Source organism: Asterias rubens, chromosome 7 (genome assembly GCF_902459465.1).
Source record: "Asterias rubens chromosome 7, eAstRub1.3, whole genome shotgun sequence".
In the NCBI taxonomy this organism is placed as follows: Eukaryota; Metazoa; Echinodermata; class Asteroidea; order Forcipulatida; family Asteriidae; genus Asterias; species Asterias rubens.
Genome location: NC_047068.1, coordinates 17,469,693 through 17,491,598, shown reverse-complemented (window position 1 = coordinate 17,491,598; position 21,906 = coordinate 17,469,693). Strand labels below are relative to the sequence as shown.

At 38.5% G+C, this 21,906-nt stretch overlaps 1 protein-coding gene and 1 long non-coding RNA gene across 2 annotated transcripts; both read left to right on the top strand.

Moving 5' to 3' along the window:
- Positions 1-459: 459 nt before the first annotated feature.
- LOC117292756 (phospholipase B-like 1) lies at positions 460-12,717 on the top strand. The gene is made up of 10 exons (XM_033774907.1): positions 460-692; positions 1,519-1,738; positions 2,616-2,838; positions 3,446-3,613; positions 4,044-4,188; positions 5,677-5,877; positions 8,229-8,363; positions 8,774-8,959; positions 10,152-10,258; positions 11,087-12,717. Exons 1-10 carry the CDS (start codon positions 614-616, stop codon positions 11,252-11,254), a joined length of 1,632 nt encoding a protein of 543 aa, XP_033630798.1. The 5' UTR covers positions 460-613; the 3' UTR covers positions 11,255-12,717.
- Positions 12,718-13,073: 356 nt separating this feature from the next.
- LOC117292256 lies at positions 13,074-15,601 on the top strand. The gene is made up of 4 exons (XR_004519280.1): positions 13,074-13,163; positions 14,157-14,219; positions 14,803-14,897; positions 15,536-15,601. It is a non-coding gene; the product is annotated as an uncharacterized LOC117292256 (long non-coding RNA).
- Positions 15,602-21,906: the final 6,305 nt, after the last annotated feature.

Genomic DNA, 21,906 nt, shown 5'->3' with positions numbered 1-21,906 from the left:
GTACAGGTACAAGGTCGCGTGTCACGCCCGGCCCATGAATGAACACTTTTTACCAGTCATAAACAAAGGTTTATACACACCCACGTGACGCGCTCTCCACCAATAGGAATAGCAAAACTGTCTAAGGTATTTATGAATAATTATTCGGCATAAAAACGCATACAAAATACAAACATAAGGGAATTTGCCACCAGTGTCATATTATCTATAAAGAGGTGTTTTAACCTGGATAAATCATGGATGAATCAGTCTTCATGGACATGGATCCCTCCCATTCAATTTCTCCGCTGCCCCTCCCAAACCCTCCTCCCACTTGGCAATGGCCGGCTGTAAGTGACCAAATGAGGGCCTATTTTCACAAAGCTGCCAAACCGTGACGGGTGAATACCGACGACTGTTTTCAGTCAGTTACTGAATGTAAACAAAACAGCCGCCAACAATAACACTTTAGGTCATCACTACGGCGATGGGCAGATTGGTGTATATGAATGAGCTGCTCCCATAATTTTTAATAAGTAATTGAAAACAAGCCCGACTGTACTCTTTTGAACATTAGTATTTTCTCGACACAGGGCTCAACCAAGCTCCATATCCTGGACAATTAGACAACGAAATGTCGATTTTCCGGTCATTTGTTGTGGTTTGTTTTGCCATGATGATGGTGCAGCTGCTGACGCTGTCAACAGTGCAAGGTAAATTTACGATTACTATATTAAAAAATAAATATCAGGTCCTTGCTCAGCTGTTGCTCTATTCTATGAATATGATGAGATACCCCTTCTCTAGAAACTATACTCCCGTGAGCCTATAGTTTCTAAGTAGAACTTGAAGTAAGAGTTACTACGGTACTATTGTAGCTATATTACCTGATTGTTTTATATTTTGTTTAAACTCTCATCAGGTGAATATTATAAATACCAAGCTGACAACAGCAAATATCTCATTACATTTATTTACTAGCATTTGTTGGATAAGTTTCCATATCCATTATCCTGCCACCAATTTTTCATGTTTTTTTTATGAAGTAAAACGGTGTCTTATTTACTCAAATGAGATATTCCTTATTGTTAAAAATAAGTGAAAAAGTTGTGGGAGGATTCAGAAAATTGTCCGATCTTGCATCTGTTGCTTGACAATGCAAAATCAAAAACGAAGCAACCTGAAAAGGGCTGTCACGCGCTGTTACACTGACCCTATACACTGTATTAGTAAAATGCAAAACCAGTCAGTGAGAAATTCATTTTACGGTTTCGCTGAGCAAGGCAGTTTATCATTTAAGGACGATAAACGTAACTACTGAAATCTAGGTAACAGGCCTGGAATTACATGGAAGGGCACAAAGGCCTTGGCCAAAGTGCCCCTTATTTCAATAGGAAGTGCCCTATCTTTGCAAATTAAAAATGGCCTTGCCCTCTCAAAAGATGAAATTCCAGCAGGCCTGCTGAGAAGTAAATGAGTATGACTTTAAGTACTCTGTCTGAAAGACCTGAAATGTGTTTTCTCTTTTTTTAACAAAAGGTGTGAGAACCACAGCAACCGTTTACTACAATGGCGGTAAGTTCTCTTACAAGGTTGGTGTGCTGGACAAGTCAGGTGTGGCTTATGGAGCCTTCAACGACACCACAGACACCACTGGATGGGGGGTACTTGATGTCAAGTTTGGTCCGACGTCTTCGTACCAGGAAGACCTGATCAGGATGAAGGCAGCGGGGATGCTAGAAGGCATTCTAACCAGCCAGTAAGTGTGTGATACAACACCGAAGATTCTACACAAACAAAATTGAAGACGAGTAACAATACTGTAGGCCTACCAAGCCATTTGTTTTAGAAGCTCTTGTTACACTAATTGTAATAATAATGGGCTTTTATATCGCGCTTTTTTCGCACCCGACAGGCTCCTTAAAGCCATTGGACCCTTTCGGTTCAGGAAAAAAAAAAAAAATTCACAGATTTACAAATAACTTACTGGGTTTACAGAAGGTAATGGTGAAAGAATTCTCTTTAAATGTTATTCCATGAAATGCTTTACTTTTTGAGAAACCAGCAAAACAATATAAATTCTCGTTAACGAGAATTACGGATTTATTTGAAACACATGTCATGACACGGCGAAACGCGCGGAAACAAGGGTGTGTTTTTCCGTTGTTTTCTCCCGACTCCGATGACCGATTGAGCCTAAATTTTCACAGGTTTGTTATTTGATATAGAAGTTGTGGTACACAAAGTGCGGGCCTTGGACAACACTGTTTACCGAAAGGGTCCAATGGCTTTAGAGCGCTCCAAAATCATTACCCCTGGTCACTTGGCCTCAAATCATTCCAAACACCATCCTCCGTGCAGAGTATGCACTACTAAGCTAAATCAATCACAAGAACTGTCTTTGCCCTCACAGGTACCTATTTAACCCTGGGTGGAGAGCAGTGTCACGTCCAGGACTCTCGATCTGCTGAACAGAAACACCAGAGCTTGAGTTCAGCGCTCTCATCCACTCGGCAATGACACCCCATGCTCTGAGAAATGATACCACACATAAACAAAAATTGGAATACCTATCCAAAGTGGTTTATAAAACAAAGTAACATTGAATGTATACATGTATGTCCATCTTACTTCAGGCGCATATACCAGAGTTACGTCAACATGGCCAAGTTTTTTATTGAGAGTCAATCCGCAGAATTTAAGACGATGTTGTCCAGCTTCTTGAAAAAGCAAGACAAGTGGACCCGCCAGATGATAGACAAGAAACAGAGTGATCCATTTTGGCAAGGAGTTGGCCTCATTATTGCCCAGTTTGATGGGCTTGTCGCTGGCTACAACCTGGTACCCTACCAAAATAAGGTAAAGCTATTATTTGGTCAGGAATCCATTTTGATTATGTTTTAAGTCTAATCTTCTTAACAACTTCACTTTGGTATTTTTTACAGTGACTCTGTGCAGTATAATTTGGGGGAATTGCGTGAATAAGGGCTCTATGGCTCTCCTCCACTTGGCACTGTCCATTGCATCCCTTGCATCGACTCCAAGCAGTTACATATGTCACATGGAGCTCTAGTGGATGTCTTGTGGGGATCAAACAAACCACCACAAATTCAACAATTTGGTTGTTGAGGTACCTTATCTGTGTTATTGATTGAGGAAGGGTTAGTTAATCCCTCATGAGAGTTTGTGTTATTATTATTATTGTTATTATTATTATTTATTGGGCACTGGGTGGTCTGTGGAGGAGGCAGAACTGGCAGCTCAAGACCGGTCTATTTGGAAGCGTCTCACAAGTCAGGCAGCCGATGCAGAAATGCATGATGCTAACCGATAATGATGATTATTGTTTATTTGACCTCAACAAAAGTGCAACGATAACTCAACGAACCAATCAAAATAATAATGAATACAATCATTATTCAAGCATGTGATTTCTAATCATTTGTTCTTCTTGATCTCTTCACAGTCCTTGGACTTGCTAGCATTGTCTTTTCTAAACAATCTTGGAGATGTACTAGACCTTCAGCATGCACTGGATCCATCCAGCTTCCCTAACTCGGAGAAAGATGATCCTAAGTCAGAGAGCAAGAATAGATTTTATGGACTAAACAACCACTGCTCAGCTCTTATAAAGGTGAGTCAAACTACTACATAGGTGACTTGTCAGGGCTCAAAATTAAAGGCACTGGACACTTTTGGTACATACTCAAAATAATTGTTAGCATAAAAAACTGACTTGGTATGTGCAATGGAGAGCTATTGGTATTATAAACATTGTGAGAAACAGCTCCTTTTGAAGCAACTTTGTTTTTGAGAAAGAGGTAATTTGTTACTCAAATATGAAAACTCTTTAGGCCTGAAGCCTTTTTTAGGCATCTGAAAGCATAAAAATTTGTGCAACAAGGGTGTTTTTCTTTCATAATTCACTTGCAACTTCGATGACCAAGAAAGTAAACCATTCTCAATGTCACTATTTGAGTCTGTAAGTACTTTTCAATTGTATATTTTCAATTGTGTTTTCAATTAAGGTAACCCAAGTTAATATGTGCCCATTTTACTTACAGGCTCTCCCGGGATTTGAAGACGTCCTAATGTCACATTCATCTTGGTTTACTTATAGCGCCATGCTACGTATCTACAAACACTACAGCTTTGATTTAACCTTCAGTTATGCTGCAGCCAAGAGAATGTCCTTTTCTAGTTACCCAGGTAATTACTGTAATAAAATCTAATAAAAAACACCTGCCATTTAGGGGGGGACACAGGTATTTCTTGATAGAGCTGCATTTGACTTTTTCAACCCTCTCTTCTTGATTGAATTTTCCTTGTTGCCATTCCTGTTTGTTATTCCAAATGGGCAATGTATTTTATTCCATATTTTCTCTATTGTTGATTAGCATCTGTTGGTAAGCCTATAGCTAGATAGATAAAAATTGTTTACCAAAAAACTGTCTTACAACAATTTGGCATTTATAATCATAACAATACAAGATATCTGTTATTTCATAAGCAGTATTTGGCATACCATCCTATACCACCCTCCTCCCCTGACAACCCACAGTCTACTGACACGCCTCAGGGCTCTCCCACACAATGGGCAACCCACACAATAGCCCTGAGCCAACCAAGGAACCAATCAGAGCACTGATTTTCTACCTTCCGCCCAGGTAATAGTAAAAAAGCAGGACAGTTCTTTTTAGAACTGAGAAGTATCCTGAAAAATCTACTCAGCGGTAGTAGAATATATAGCAAGACAGTTCTTTAAAGAACAAAATCTACCCGGCAAGCAGATACGCACATGGTGTTACGCAAACCAAATATATAATTAGGTAACATTTTAACAGTATCTGAGGTCTCCCTCCCCACATTGCATCCCCACTCTACCCCTGCCACCACACTATACTTCAGCTCTTTCCTTCCTCCTCTTCCTTCCCCAACTCTATCTGCTTTCCACTCTGTTACAAAAAGATGAAATAATAATAATAACGGCTTCTTATAAAGTGATCATAACCATCACTTAGTGACACTCAAGGCGCTTTAACAATCAGTATTTTCCTTTAAGGTATTGTGGAACTACGCTTTACCAATTCCTCTGTATTAGAACCATGTAATGGTTTATTACAAGGTGCTGTAAATGGGTTTTGTTATGAGGCATTGCATGGTGAGGTATATTTGGTTGGCGGTAACACCGTGTTTTTTGTCTAACTTGCAAGGTTGATTTTGTTCTTAAAGGCACTGGGCACCTTTGGTAAAGACCAGTCTTTTAACTTGTTGTATCTCAACATATTCATAAAATATTAAACCTTTGAAAAGTTGAACTCAATTGGTTGTCGAAAATGCGAGAGGTTAATGGATGAAAAAAAAAACCTTGACGCACAAGTTATAAACTTTCAGATGCTTGAATTCGAGACCTTGCAGCTGAGGTCTCGAATTCAATTCAAATGTTTTATTGAGAAATAATTTCTTTCTCAAAAACTACACTACATCAGAGGGAGCCGTTTCTCGGAATTCATTTGCTCGTTACTAAGTAAGTTAACACCAGAAGTAATTACCAATAGTGTCCAGTGCCTAAAGAAAACTAGTCCTGCTACATATTCTACTGCCGCGGAGTAGATGTTTGGGTTTTGGGAGAGTTTCTGAAAGAACTGTCCTGCTTTTTAACTCTTTAAAACTTGGCATTTGTTTTTGACCCCCCAGGGATGCTGGAATCATTAGATGATTTTTATTTACTGAGCAGCAGCATGGTAATGTTACAAACTACCAATAATGTCTTCAACCAGACTCTTTACGACTTGGTGACGCCATACACCCTGCCTGCCTGGGTACGAGTCAGGGTAGCTAACCTAATGGCCAATAGCGGCTCCCAATGGGGGCAGATTGTAGGCAGGTATAATTCTGGTGAGTCAAATTAATTTATTTCAATCTAAATCAATCTAGTGCAGTTCAGTTCAGTTCAAGCGGAGTCTATATAAGCTATTTCAATATGGTGGACACAATATTATGACACTACCTGGTTTGGGTAAGTTTGTGTGTATACACCCAAACCAAACAGTGCACTGCTCCTATAGCAGGCCTGATTTCACATAGGTAACAAAGGCCATTGCCTCATCAGTGCTCCCTGTTCATTGCACTGGTGCCCTTGAAATGCTCTAGTGTAAATTTAAATTTTTTGCTCGTAGGGTGGCCTTTACCAAGGAGAAAAAGCCTTGGTGCCCTTGCCGTTTCAAAAGTGAAGTATACATGCCTGTTGTTGATAATTCCCAATAGACGCCATCAAATTAAATTTGGGCTTGCAGATGCTTCCGTCGCATTGTTCTCTTACATTACGTCTTGACTGTGTATTCCATGTAAACAAATAAATATACTATGAGAGATTGCCTAACATCACAAGGCCATCGACGGCCAAAGAAGGCTACACTTAACTGGGACCAGGGGCACATTGCCAACTCCAGGGGCTGTAACAGGCAGGGTTATCCCCTTCGAATTCTGTAAGGATGTGCACATGGGTATCATCCGTATAGGAGGAGCCGAATGCACTACCTTCCCAACTTATTACAAAACAGTTATGGTTAAGTGCCTTGCTGAAGGGCACAAGTGTCATGACAGGATATCGAACCCACACTCTGCTGCTGACAACACCAGAGCTTGGGGTTTGTTGAAATAGACCGCTCAACCCTGCTCAGCAAATAAAGTTGCCATGTAAAGACAACCATATTACGTCTTGTACCAGGTGATTTTCTATTGCTTACAAACGAAGAGTGTGCACGATCCCTAGAGCACTAGATTTACCCTGTAAAGTCTTAATGTGTACTGCATATATTGAGGACATGTTTTCCAATGTCGTTGAACCCTTTCTATCTAGCTTGAATACAATGCTAGATTTAAGGGCCACCAGCAGGGTCTAATCTATGTATTTAATCACTAGTAGACTATGTTGCCCAAAACATCCATAATTCTGTCAGTTTGCAGATTATGCACTTTTAACAAAACATTTTATCATCTGAATGAAGCTGGAGTTGGCTACCCAAAGTCCCTACGGACAATTCTGGTGAATATTATTTCTTGTTGGTATCAATGTGTAAGTTGAGTCATTTAATTTCATTTCTTTCCATTTGTTCTGGTTGTAAAGCTAAGACTCACACTTAAAGGAACACGTTGCCTTGGATCGGTCGAGTTGGTCTTTGAAAAGCTTTTGCAACCGGGTAGAAAGATGTTGTAAAAGTAGAATACAATGATCCACACAAACATAACTTGACAATTGCATGGTTTTCCTTTTACCTCGTCGACTAACACGGTCGTCCATTTATAGGAGTCAAATTTTTTACTCACATATATGGCCGACCGTGTTAGTTCGCACAGTAAAAAGAAAACCACGCGATTTCGAGGCAAATTTGTGTGGATCATTGTATTTTACTTTTAAAACATTTTTTCAACCATATGCATTTTATATAAAACGGTTACAAACGCTTTATATAGACCAACTCGTCTGATCCAAGGCAACGTGTTCCTTTAATCACTGTACTAGCCAAGAGCCCAATGGGAGAAGACACAGAAGTTAGTTTTAGTTTAGTTGTGAGAAAACCCTATCCACACAGTGCCTCGGCGTGATTCGCACCGGAGTCCTAGAGGTGGAAGGCGAGGAAAGATACCACCCTCAGAAATTATCAGTTACTATTCTAAGAAAAGAAGAATGGTTGGTTCAAGCTCTATATACCTAATTAATTTTGGAAAAGACGATGAGGGCAGAATGGGAAAGGATAAAAGAGAGAAAGGGGGTGGCGGCGGGAGATAAAGGTGTAAAAGGTGAGAAAAAACACAAATTTTGAGCTGGCCGTGGATTAATAAAGTGTACTCAACCACTGTGACTTTATACACTGTGACTGAAAAGCCTATCAATCCAAACAATAATGGTATAGACTATACAGGTGTTTTGCAAAACTAGTGGGGAAGATGGCCTTACCTTTTGATCCAAACCAGACCTTCGTCAGAGGCAAAAACAAGCTCATACATGTCATACAAAAACATATGTCCATTTATAGCAACAGCGAGGAGCAAAAAAACTGTTAGAAGGCATCCAGAAAAAATGGGGAAAATAAAATGTAAAGCCAATCAAAGTTGGTAATTTACAAAATGGGTGGCTAGGATCCAATAAGAGTAAAGTAGTTAGGACAAAAGTGTGGTCAGTGTAAATGTGGGTTACTGGACCAAGAAGGTACTAATTGTATCTTATTTTTTTTCTTTTTCTTCAGGAACGTACAACAATCAGTACATGGTTATAGACAAAAAGCGTATATCAGGTGAATTGCTTGACGGGACACTGACTGTTGTTGAGCAGATCCCAGGACTGGTGAAGACGGGGGACCAGACAGCAATACTTCGAGCAGGTTGGTGATGTCATCAACTTGATTGAACACTTAGGCCCTTTTTCGAAACCACGGCTTCCGCTTTGGATTCAACTCAGGCTAGCTAGGCCCTGCGGTTGTTTTGATAATGGTGTGCATGCTTTGCGTACGCGCTTAGGGCTTCAGATGAGAGGACAGAGTCTGGAGTCTAAGCCGTCATAGGCATTCTACGCTTACAAGGCTAGAGCAGTTCAGAGAATGGTGACTGTAAGCAAAGAATTTGGCGGTTAGCGATGAAATTGGGCCCTGGTTATATTGTGTCCTGAAGAAGGTCGTAACAAAAGTGTGTTCGACAACAAAAGCAAATTGAACCAAAACTGTTAGATTGGTTATGACCGCCAAAACGCACCCCTGAACTTGTTGTTATTATTATTATCATAATTATTATCCAGGTTATTGGCCATCATACAATGTACCATTCTATGAGGAGATCTACACTTTGAGTGGCTACCCTGCCATGAAGGCTAAAAAGGGCAATTTATACTCCTATCAGCTGACGCCAAGGGCCGAGATATTCAGACGAGACAACGGAAACGTCAAAGATATGGACTCCTTGATGAATGTCATGAGATACAATGGTGAGTAGTCTTGCCTTTCAAGTCAATTGTTTCTTCAATTCCTACACATTCCTTGTAAGGAGATTTAAAACCCTTTTCACTCGACAAAGGCAAACTGGGGTCCTTGGACTCGGGTGCCGGTTGTCTTGACCATGGATGTTAGTCAAACTCAAACAGGACCTTTAAAACGGCGCACAAACCAACTGCCCTTGTCACAGACTCTTCATTTTTTGGGGTGTCAAAGGTCAACATTGTTTATCCTCCGTCTCACTGATATCTGCACAGCTAGCATGGAATTGGTAGTGCATAAGTTGATTACCTATCCTCTTGCACGCATGCATGGTAGCTTGAGTTAAACCATGGTACTCTGTTTGTGCACATGGGGTGTTCATTCCTGCTGCATGCATAGGCTATCATGGTGAATTTTTTTCAAGGTTTCAAAGATTATTTTGTTTCCACAGTAACAAAATCTCATACAGGCAATAGTATGTACATGTATACACAAGTTTCAATAATAATACAGTTTTAATAGCCGGGTAGATATAAAAACACTTTTGGGATACTGCAGGGGAATTCACTAAGAAGCAAAACTTATAGTGTGGGCATGGTTGGCTTGTGTGTAAAGCGCTCGCCTCTCATCAAGGTGATCCAGGTTTGATTCTCAGACGGGGCTATCGGTGAGTTGAGTTGTTCTTTGGTTCTCTACTGTGTCACAAGGGTTTCAAGGCCATCCTTCGATCTCTGGCTGTGCTCCGTGGTCATACTGTGTTGATGTGGCTTGCTGTCAAAGGTGCCCTTGCATGCCTGCTTCTCGAACACGTTGTAGCCGGGGCCTTGGCAATTCAGCTCTTAGCTGCAAGTAAAGCTGGTTCATTACGAATGTGAAGCAAATGTTGAAGTCACAAATTCGCGACGAATAATGCGCAGAGTTGCGAATATCCGCTGTGACAGGAGGTTTGTGACGTCAAATTCATGTCAAATTCGCTTCCCATTTGCATTCGCATAAAGTATGAACCAGGCTTTAGGATGATAAGCTTTCCAAATTATTATTAAAGGCGTGACCCCAAACAGGTACCCTGGTTGTGCCCAACCAACATTGTGTGTTTTTGTGAGGTTTGTTGTGAGGCTGTAGGTTCAAATCCCACTCCTGTCAATTTTTTTTGTTCGATCTCAAAGTTGATGTTAACACTGTAATATTTTGCTGCTCTTACAGACTATCTCCATGATCCCTACTCTGAAAAGAATCCAGCCTTCACCATCTGTTCTCGTTATGATCTAGAACCATCAGCTCCTTTTGATGGTGGCTGCACTGATACAAAGGTATTCTGTTTTTAAAGATTTGTTCCATTCGGAAATTCCAATCCTTTAAAAATCCAGAAGTCGATCAGAGCATACTGATCAGAATGTCGAGTTGAAACCAACGGTTCTTTTCAGAACCACCCCAACGCATAGAAAAAGATTATCAGACAAGGCATTACCGAAAAGCTTTACTTTAGTTCCACCATGCAAAGTTTCAAATCCTACCCATTCAAGTTTAGAGATCAGGTTGCCCTGGTAGTTTGTGATCCTGCCTTTCGCCTCTTTCATGGGAAAACTACAATTATCAAAAAAGGGGCAAAAATAAAAGATCTTTTTTGTCACAACTCACACCTGTTATCTCCATGCAATTCCTTTTCCAAACAGTGGATTTGATTGGGCCATGCACAAAACCAGTAGGGCTGCTGAGGCAGATTGACTGCACATCCATTCAGTTTAATTACACACTAATTGACACAAGTGTGATGAGCCGTACTTGTGCTTTTGTGAACAAGTGTTGTTTTAATAATAATGTTGTTCTCCAGATTGATATTTGTCAATGTTATTATGTTTCTCACTTTCTTGTTAGGAGAGTTGCCTGATTTTCTGTAGTTTAGATGTATTGTCTCTTTGTAGTGCATCATATTGATGCCGTCACTAAGTTTAAGCTAAGAGACAAATCAATGAGCCATCTGCCTTAAATTTCGATATATATAATATCTGTTTCTTTAGGGTTATTTCAGTCTTATACCAGTGTTATTTCTTTGAGTAGGAATCAAATCCTGTGCTTGGATTGGCCAGTTAATTCGATCGATAATGGTTGGTCTTTAATTGATCTGTTCTTTTTTACAGGCAACTAATCTAGGCATGTCAGAGACGATGTCGGCACTTGCTATAAATGGACCTACAACCAGCCATGGACTTCCCATTTTCAAATGGACCATGGAGTTTAATATAAGTCATATAGGACTCCCAGAATCTTATAACTTTGATGTTGTGCTGATGAAGCCGAGCTTGTAAAAAGTAGTTATGATCGAAGTGTAGTCCAGGCGTTGAACTTGGGTCTGAAAGGGGCACAGTAATTTTTATCTAGTAAAGGTTACTTCTTTGAGGAAAATGTTAATTTGTATCGAACTTTGCAAAGAGCACCAAAGCAAAAGCACAGGGTACCACAGCGGGTGCTACAAGTTATTTCAAGGCCTGGGGACATGTCGCGGCCAAGCGTTCTAGAACAGTGGACTCAAACTCTGTAATTTATGGAATATGGGTTCGAACCCTGGCATCATGTTCAGTCAAAGTCTGGACACTTGTGTCCTTCAGTAAACATAATTGCATCTCTCCACCCAGGAGTAAAAATGGGTACCAGTGAGAGCTGGGGAGTAACCTGAGATGGACTGGCATCCAGCCTGTCTAGGGGGAATAGAAATATTCCCGGTCGTGCAATGCCAATGAAATGCGATATAAACACCGGCCTGATGAGCCATATTGGCTCGGGACAGACTTTGCTATGATCAAAAGGCACAATATGTTTTCACCAGTATAAATTGCCAACATCACTATCAATCGACTACAAATTGATGTACTTGATGCACCTGTTCCCACAAGGATTGTTTGGCTGTTTGATTTTAACTCGCAAATTGTTCGATCCTTTCCTTTTTTCTCTGTTTCATCACAAACCGCTGTGGTCTTACTGAAATGGCGGTATTTTAAACATTTTTGTTTTTTATTGTATTGTTTTTCTGGTACGCAGAGCAACCACCCTTGTTTACAGGTTTCCTCAAGCTTGTGAGCTACAGTGATTAAGTTCACTCATAAGCATCCAAGGTTTTAATACTAGAAATAAATATACAGTAATAATAATAAAAAGTAATCTCATGTGAAGTTCAATATTGTAAACGACAATTTTATGTAAAAGGCTTTGAGTATTTTGAAACATTTACTTTGTTAATTACTGTATTTTTCTATAACCAAGTGTACTTTTTTTATTTTTATGACAGATTACAAGTTCATTTATATCGAGTGGTATTAAAGTAATGTAAGTGGATTGCCTTTCTAGGGTGTGTTTTTAACAGCATTTTGAGTGAACTGTGAAGGAAAAAGATCTTTCCTTTGTATTAATTTCGGTCAATTGTGGATTCCAATATATGGCCAAGAACTTATAACTCATCATGAATTTAAAGGCAGGGTATACTTTTTGTATTCAATTTCATTGACCAGTACATGTATGCTCTCTGTGGTCAATTCTAACAATGTTTCATATCAAAAGCTATCCAGTGCTCTTAACCAAGCTTTTATGCTAAAATGTGTGGAATAATTACCAAAAGATACACCCTGCCAAAGTAAGATTGATTTCTGTGTGTAAACTATTATTTTACTTCAGCCTTAAAAATGTTTATCTTTTTAAATTTTATTTTTGTAATACGACTTGTTCAGATTTGCATCATGTGAATAAAATGTGCTCATCAGACATCTTGGAAGGCTTATATCTGTGTTTATTTATTAAATTTTTTATAAATATAATTATGTATATATTTTTTTATATTTCAAAAATTGTTTTAACAAAATTACTGTAATGTGAGGGGAAGATGATATTTTGTTTCTTTACGCCATGAAGTGAAAATAATAGTTCTTTCTTGCCCATCCAAGTCAAAACAATCGAAAGACTAATAAGTTTGTTTTCTCTTAACCGAAAAGACAAAAGTTTTTCACAATAGATCTGTCAAAACTTTGTTTTACATCCCCCTTATCCTTCACGAGAAAAACCACCCCTCAAAATATTGTTGTCTTTGGTTGGCGCCCTCATACGTTACGAGAGCGACAGACAGAAAATGGCCGACTTCAACAAGTGATTCCCGTTATCTTTTCTCCTAAAAAGTATGTGACATTTTATGGCAGAATAAGTCGACAAAACCTCCGCAAAAGAGTTGAGGTGAGTTGAATGTAAATTATAGAATCCGTTGAAAGAGTTTTTATGGTGAATACGAGTTTTTAAAATGGTGAAAGTTGAGCAAATCTGAGTCTGAGACTTCATTCACTTTCACCGTGTCTGTGCTGTGGGGCCGCGGCGGCGGTAAACTCGAACACACGTGGGCTGGTACGACGAAACCAACTCGCACAGCCATTTTGAACAAACAATGCATTTGAATTTCTTGAACAAAGTAAAAATAATAATTTACAATGTAATTTTGTATTTTTCTTGTTTTATTAATGAATAAATTTTATTTATTAACAACTTATTGTTTTTTTATAATAGATGTTAAATTTGCATCGGGGATAAAGAATATTAATTTTGGTTTTTACCCATACACCGATGTGTGTTAGCACTGTATACTCAGTACTTTCCCGAGTCCTGTGAAAAAATATCACAGGCATGTTACTCGGGTGGGATTCGAACCCACGACCCTTGCAATTCTAGAGCAGTGTCTTACCAACTAGACTACCGAGGTTGCCCGGCAGCGAGAGGCAGTTCGAATCCTATGTTTTGGCAGCGGGTACCGCAACGATATAATAGATGTTAAATTTGCATCGGGGATAAAGAATATAAATTTTGGTTTTTTCCCATACACCGATGTGTGTTAGCACTGTATACTCAGTATTGTTTTTTGGGTTTTTTTTTTTCTTGTGTGGTGGGGTGGGGGTTGTCGTTTTTCTGGGGGTACTAAGGCTCCCCCGTGAGCCTTGATGGGGTCTAACATTTTATGCCTCCTTAATGCGATTTCTTTTTTTTTATCATTGATAGGTGAAAAATATTGTCAAATTGCATTTTTTAAAGATGTTTTTTTTAACTCACCAAAAAGGCAATACAAGCATTATGAATGTTAATTGAGTGTGTGGAGAAATTTTTGGAGTTGGAGTTATTTGATGGCAAACAATTTGTAATATGTTCACTATTGTTTAAAAAGGTTGCATTTTTATCTTTTAGATGGCTGCCTATCCTCTTGAGTCTGTTGTTTGGCTGAGATAGTATAATTTGGATAAATTACAGGTAAGACAATCTCCTGAATAAAAGCAGTGAGTGAAATATGGGGTTGTTGCTGTTGATCTTTTATCTCTTAGTATCAATACTTGAACAAGTGTTTTATTTTATCATTGTTTTTTTTCTCAAGAGACAGGGATAATCTTGGTAGTAGGCCCTCACAGTCAATATAAGGAGAAGATGTGACTAGACATTTAATCACTTTGAGTTAAATTACTGCAATGATATCTCTTAGTGCATGAGTTCCTCCAAGCATTATTGTTGCTGCTTTCAATGTTTGTCTTTATTTATTTGTGACTAAAAGTTAAAATGGGTAAACACGACACGATTAAACCGAACAACTGATTTACTGACAGTGGATAATATTTTTAAAATATTAATTGATCCAATTAGTTACAATATTTATTCGGGCAAACACATTTACAAGCACATGTACACACATTAAAAGATTTAAGAAAATAAAGTAAAACAACAGTGGGGTGCCCATGAGAGAATAAAAAAAAAAGAAAAAAAGTATCGCCAAAAGGCGTACGTCTCCTAAATCCCATTAAATACATTAAAGGGTCTATGTACTTTTATGTTTGAGTTGCAGTCAAGCTTAGCATCTCCAAAGACATCTACCCTGTCAACAAAAGATGTCCAAGACCATGTACCAGCGGATGAGAAAGCTGTACTCTCCAGTATAAGGTGAACTCCCAGAAAGTAATACTTTTAGTCTGTTTTCGACATGTCCTTCCGAGTGTGGGTGTGTAGGTATACACATTCATACCAGGGACCTATAACAAAAGAGGACAATAGGTCCATACGTTAACAAAACCAATGGGAGCTGCTGCAAAAAAAGTTTAGAGTATAAACAAAAGAGGGACAATATCAGGTCTACGGTTGCATAAACAAGCTTGTGTGTGTGGGTGCAAGCTTATAACTCAATGGGGACACAAATTATATAAAAACTTGGTGTGTGAAAGGGTCATTGATTTCATCCAGAAGCTCTTTGGTCACTCATTGTGGCTAAAACAACAGTATTGTTTTTTGTGTTAGATTGACAACTTGAGATTGATTTTGCATATCAACTGCAAACTTGGTTTTTACCGATTTGAGATGACAGGCAGCTAATAATTGTATTTCAGGTTTTACATGTTGAAATACTGTTGCTTATTTTTATTTGAACAATCACAATGTTCCTGATGTGCATGAGCTCCTCCAACCATTTTGTTGCTTCTCTCAATGTTTTGTCTTCATTAATGTTTGGTGGCCTGGAAGTAAAGACAAACTAATGGAGCTTTTTGAGACTAAACGATTTCCCACTTCTCTTGTGTTTCAATCAGGCTTAGCATCTGCAAAGACATGTACCCGTCAACAAGTAGATGTCCAAGACAAACCTCTGATAAAGGAGCTGCACCCCCAATTAAAAGGTAAATTTCCAGAAAGCACACTTTTAATAATAAGTTTGCCAAAAATGGTGCTCTGTAACAATTGTGCAGAATACATGTTGCTCTTGTTTGAACAAAAGTCAAAAATAGCTTCATGTCTTGATTTGAATTGACAGGCTGAGTTGTGTTTTTATGTCAATATTAATTTGTCAAGCTTTCAACAGGTGCATCAGTCAATGTAATACATTTGAGAGAGATGATTGATTTAAAAATTAAATTAAAACCATAAAATTATACGTCCCCTGAGTAGATGGTAGAAAAGGAGAAGTACTTCTCAAACTTTCTCACAGAAGACTACTTTTAACGGGAAAAAGTGATAAGTAATGGTTTGAAAATTAATAAGGAAAACATTGATCACTAATATCACACTAAAACAAAACCCTGATATCACTTGGGAGGAGGTCATAGATTTTGCACTGAATTGTTTGCCTGCAATTGCATATAAACTGTTTACTTTATCTTTCCTTGCTAGAAGTTCCTACAACCAAGTATGGAGGGAATCAACCCTACTGACATCTTGAAAGGCTGCATGGTACAAAGGAAGCAACACGTATGAAACATCAGTATCATCAAGACATCCTAGCATTTCATCTGTGTAACAACCCAGCAATTTGTTGTAATCAATACTATTACTAACAAATTCATTGTAGGTATTATCTTAGTTTGATTTTCTATGTTTTTCTAGTTGGTGTATATTGAGTGGGTTGTTATTGCACTGCTGTATAGTTTAAATGTAGAAAAGACACATTGTGTACCTATTTTGGGCCGAAATTACTAGAAAGGGGTTACTTTTTATACACATGAACAAGTAAAACACCACAGTAATGAAAAACTTTACACTTTTCATTTGAATCTGCGGTGATTCATCAATAGTAATAACTAAAAAGTCCCGTAATCTTGTAAATACGAGCACCATTGCAAATAACAAGCACATACGCGTTTTTTTTTGCGCTACCTTGGTGGTGCGGCAACTACAAAGATTAAAGGGACCTGGACACTTGCACGTGGCAGGTGGGGTCCTACTTCCGGCTCGGGCCACTGGGTGGTTGATCTTAAAGGTGCATTCGGGCTCCTTTCCTTAGGAGGGCCAGTGTTATCACAAATGGTTGACCAACGGAAGTAGTCCCTAGTCTTTTCGGCTAGCGGACCGCCTTAGTAAAGTAGGGGACTGCCCTGGGTAACCCTGGGGCGGCGGACCGGACCCGCTCGGGAGGGCGGTGCAATGGCCCCGATGATCTGGAAAAGCGCGTGGGGCCGGTATCCTGGGACCTGCACGATTGGTAGCCCTGCTAAATTGAACAAACCTTACCAGGATGAATAGACCAAATTTGTAACTAAAATTTGTTCCTTGCAATGGTGTACTTAATTACAAGATTATGGGTCGGTTAACATATTACTATTGATAAATCACCTCAGATTCTAATGAATCATGTTTATGTTTTGCAAAACTGTGATGTTTTACTTTGTCAGTTGTATACAGTAACCTTGATCTGGACCCCCCCCCCCCCAAATAGTATTCATTAGGCCTATAGCTTTATGGTTTTATCAAATTTTGCCTGAAAATGTAGCTTTATCTAATTTGTCTGAAAAAAGGGTTTATCAAACTGTGCTTGAAAATGTGGGCAAGGCTTTATATCCTTATGGTTTGATCCAATTTTGCCTGAAAATGTGTGCAAGGCTATATATATAGCCTTATGTTTTTATCAAACGTTGCCTGAATGTGGCTTCATCAAATTTTGCCTTAAAATGTGTGCGATGCTATATAAATTTGTTTTTTTATCAAATTTTGCCTCAAAATGTGTTTTTTCACAAATTTTGCCCGAAAATGTGGTTTTATAAAATTTCGCCTGAAAATGTTTTACAAGGCTATATAAAGTCTTGTGGTTTTTATCAAATTTTGCTTGAATAATTATAGTTTTTATCAAATTTTGCCTGAAAATGTTTAAAAATATCTTATGGGTTTTCTCACATTTTGCCCGAAAATGTGGTTTTATCAAAGTTTGACCTGAAATGTGTACGAGGCTATGTTTCGCCAGAAAATGTGGTTTCTATCAAATGTTGCCCGAAAATGTGTTTTTATCAAAGTTTGACTGGAAATGTTAACAAGGTATAGCCTTTTGGTTTTTCACAAATTTTGCCAGAAAATGTGTTTTTTAACAAATTTTACCTTAACATTTTTACAAGGCTATGGTTTTTATCAAATCCTGCCTAAAAATATTTACAAGGTATGGTTTTTCACAACTTTTGCCCGAGAATGTGGTTTTATCAAATTTTGCAAGAAAATGGTTATCAAATTTTGCCTGAAAATGCTTATGGTTTCTATCAAATGTTGCCCGAAAATGTGGTTTTATCAAATTTTGACCAAAAATGTGTGCAAGGCTATAGTCTTTTGGTTTTTCACAAATTTTGCCAGAAAATGTGTTTTTTATCAAATTTTGCCTGAAAATGTTTTCAAGGTATGGTTCTCCAAATTTTGCCCGTAAATGTGTACAAGGCTAGCCTTATGGTTTTTCACAAATTTTGCCCGAAAATGTGGTTTTATCAAAGTTTGACTGAAAATGTTAACAAGGTATATATAGCCTTGTGGTTTTGATTAACTTATGCCTGAAAATGTTTACAAGGTTATAGCCTAATTGTTTTATCAAATTTTGCCAGAAAATGTGTTTTTTAACAAATTTTGACTGAAAGTGTTTACAAGGCAATATGGTCTTATGGTTTTTCACAAATTTTGCCAGAAAATGTGGTTTTTATCAAATTTTGCCTGAAAATGTTTACAAGGCTTTAGTCTTATGGTTTTGTCACAAATTTTGCCAGAAAATGTGGTTTTATCAAATTTTGACCTAAAATGTGTACAAGGCTAGGCTTATGGTTTTTCACAAATTTTTACAAAATGTGGTTTTATCAAAGTTTGACTGAAAATGTTAACAAGGTATATATAGCCTTGTAGTTTTGATCAACTTATGCCTGAAAGCGTTTACAAGGTTATAGCCTAATGGTTTTATCAAATTTTGCCAGAAAATGTGGTTTTTAACAAATTTTGCCTGAAAATGTCTACAAGGCTTTAGTCTTATGGTTTTTATCAAATTTTGCCTGAAAATGTGGTTTTTAACAAATTTTGCTATGGTTTTTATCAAACTTTGCCTTAAAATGTTTACAAGGCTATAGTCTTATGGTTTTTCACAAATTTTGCCCGAAAATGTGGTTTTATCAAATTTTGCCGTAAAATGTTTACAAGGTTATATAGTCTTATGGTTCTTCACAAATTTTGCCAGAAAATGTGGTTTTATCAAACTTTGACCTAAAATGTGTACAAGGCGAGCCTTATGGTTTTTCACAAATTTTTACAAAATGTGTTTTTATCAAAGTTTGACTGGAAATGTTAACAAGGTATAGCCTTGTGGTTTTGATCAAATTATGCCTGAAAATGTTTACAAGGTTATAGCCTAATGGTTTTATCAAATTTTGCCTGAAATTGTTTACAAGGCTATAGTCTTATGGTTTTTATCAAATTTTGCCCAAACATGTGGTTTTTATCAAACTTGCCTGAAAATGTTTACAAGGCCTTATGGGTTTCATTAAATTTTGCCAGAACAAGTGGTTTTTTGTCAAATTTTGCCTGAAAATGTTTACAAGGCTATACTCTTATGGTTTTATCAAATTTTGCCCGAAAATGTGGCTTTATCAAATTTTGCTTGAAAATGGTTTTATCAAGTTTGGTTTTGTGTGTACGAAAATAAAGCTAATTTTTAAGGGTGAATTAATTTAAGTTTTAATTGCCCTAAACTCAAAGACTAATATCTCATTATTTCTTGAGTCGTCTACTTGGCCCACCATATTTGAACACAGTGCAGCCATGGGTGTGTATTATTTCTACACCTAATTTCATATGCGCAAAAATACTTAGCTAAAAGCGACTTTATACATATCCAATTGCACTGTAGTTAAATATGGTGGCTTGAGGGTCCATCTTAACCCGATGGAACCCACCCCACACAGTAGGGGGCTAACATTGGTCCTTATAGTGTGGGGTGGGTTCCATCGAGATAAGATGGACCTTCAACATATGAATTTGGGGGGGGGGGAGGGGGGTAGGGTTGATGCAAATAAAGTACAAGTTACAAGGAGAGTTCTGTTCAATTTTTTTATTGAAAATTTTGGCCAAAAAAAAAGCAGAGTCGTGCAAACACCTGTGCCTGTCAGTGGACCCCCTCGGCCACCTGGAACTTGTGATGGTCCAAAGGTCCAAGTGCAATGGTTGATATGTTCTCTGTTCAGTGAAGTTCAATTAGATGCGCTACTAGTGGTTTGTAACAACGATGTACTGTCTTACAAATCTAACGAGCTAGACGCAGTTTAGCGCTTTGTTTTAGACGCAGAAGTGCTGAGCAGAAGGTAGTTGTTGCTTGCTTAAATGAAATGGTGCCCTCAAGAGTGCTTAGGATTTCACCGATTGTGGTTTCGCAACCAAGCTGCACTTGTGGTGCCAAGAGGTGTCGACGCTTGTTCCAATGGGATCCTAACTCGACAGATGATGACAACTTTGATCCAGATGATGATGTGCTAGTCGAAGAAACAAGTTCTGTAATGGCCAGTAATTTAGTTACCAATTGTGTGACAAGCAAGTCGCCAAAACTCTTCGGAAAAGTGCTGACGTATTACACAAACGTCACAAATTTGTTAAACAGTTTGAGCATGATAAGTAGTGATTTTTTCTCACTGCATGTTTGCCAATAAATGATACTGGAGATGACATTGGATCAATATTAAGTCTACCATCCCTAAAGAAAACGTAAAGTGACCAAATACTTCAACAGGACTACGATTAATTGTGATAAATTCACCACTCGAAGACAGTATGGGTTGTCACCAAACACGTCTTGTTGTAGAGAATACGCAACAGCAGTGGAAGTATGGGTAATTCAAAACACAGGTGAAAGTGTAGAGAATGGGCAAAACCAGGGGAGTTATGGGTAATTCAAAACACAGGTAAAAGTGTAGAGAATCAAACGCCAGGGGAAGTATGGGTAATTCAATACACAGGTTAAAGTGAAGAGAAAACGCAACAACAGGGGAATTATGGGTAATTCAAAACACAGGTGAAAGTGCAGAGAATACGCGAATAAGACCAGGGGAACTATGGGTAATTCAAAACACAGGTGAAAGTGAAGAGAATACGCAACTCGAGAGGAAGTACGGGTAATTCAAAACACAGGTGAAATTGTAGAGAATACGCGAATAAGACCAGGGGAAGTATGGGTAATTCAAAACACAGGTGAAATTGTAGAGAATAGGCAACACCAGGGGAATTATGGGTAATTCAAAACACAGGTGAAAGTGTAGAGAATACGCAACACTAGGGAAATTATGGGTATTCAAAACACAGGTGAAACGGTAGAGAATACGCAACACCAGGGGAAGTGTGGGTAATTCAAAACACAGGTGAAAGTGTAGAGAATACGCAACACCAGGGGAAGTGTGGGTAATTCAAAACACAGGTGAAAGTGTAGAGAGTACGCGAATAAGACAAGGGGAATTATGGGTAATTCAAAACACAGGTGAAAGTGAAGAGAATACGCAACTCGAGAGGAAGTACGGGTAATTCAAAACACAGGTGAAATTGTAATGAATACGCGCATAAGACCAGGGGAATTATGGGTAATTCAAAACACAGGTGAAAAAGAAGAGAATACGCAACACCAGAGGAAGTACGGGTAAATCAAACAAAGGTGAAATTGTAGAGAATACGCGAATAAGACCAGGGGAGTTATGGGTAATTCAAAACACAGGTGAAAGTGAAGAGAATACGCAACATCAGAGGAAGTACGGGTAATTCAAACAAAGGTGAAATTGTAGAGAATACGCGAATAAGACCAGGGGAAGTATGGGTTATTCAAAACACAGGTGAAATTGTAGAGAATAGGCAACACCAGGGGAATTATGGGTAATTCAAAACACAGGTGAAAGTGTAGAGAATACGCAACACTAGGGAAATTATGGGTATTCAAAACACAGGTGAAACGGTAGAGAATACGCAACACCAGGGGAAGTGTGGGTAATTCAAAACACAGGTGAAAGTGTAGAGAATACGCAACACCAGGGGAAGTGTGGGTAATTCAAAACACAGGTGAAAGTGTAGAGAGTACGCGAATAAGACAAGGGGAATTATGGGTAATTCAAAACACAGGAGTGCGTTTTTGTGACCCCAACCAGAAACATTGGTTAACAGTTGAGCGTTTTCGCGTGTTCGGTTAAGCGCGGTGACGATG

Bases quoted from the DNA above. Each gene is read 5' to 3' on its own strand.
- LOC117292756 (XM_033774907.1), top strand. From the start codon at position 614: ATGTCGATTTTCCGGTCATTTGTTGTGGTTTGTTTTGCCATGATGATG. The intron at 1,739-2,615 runs GTAAGTGTGTGA...ATCTTACTTCAG, and splicing joins GAAGGCATTCTAACCAGCCA to GCGCATATACCAGAGTTACG. The intron at 3,614-4,043 runs GTGAGTCAAACT...TTTTACTTACAG, and splicing joins ACTGCTCAGCTCTTATAAAG to GCTCTCCCGGGATTTGAAGA.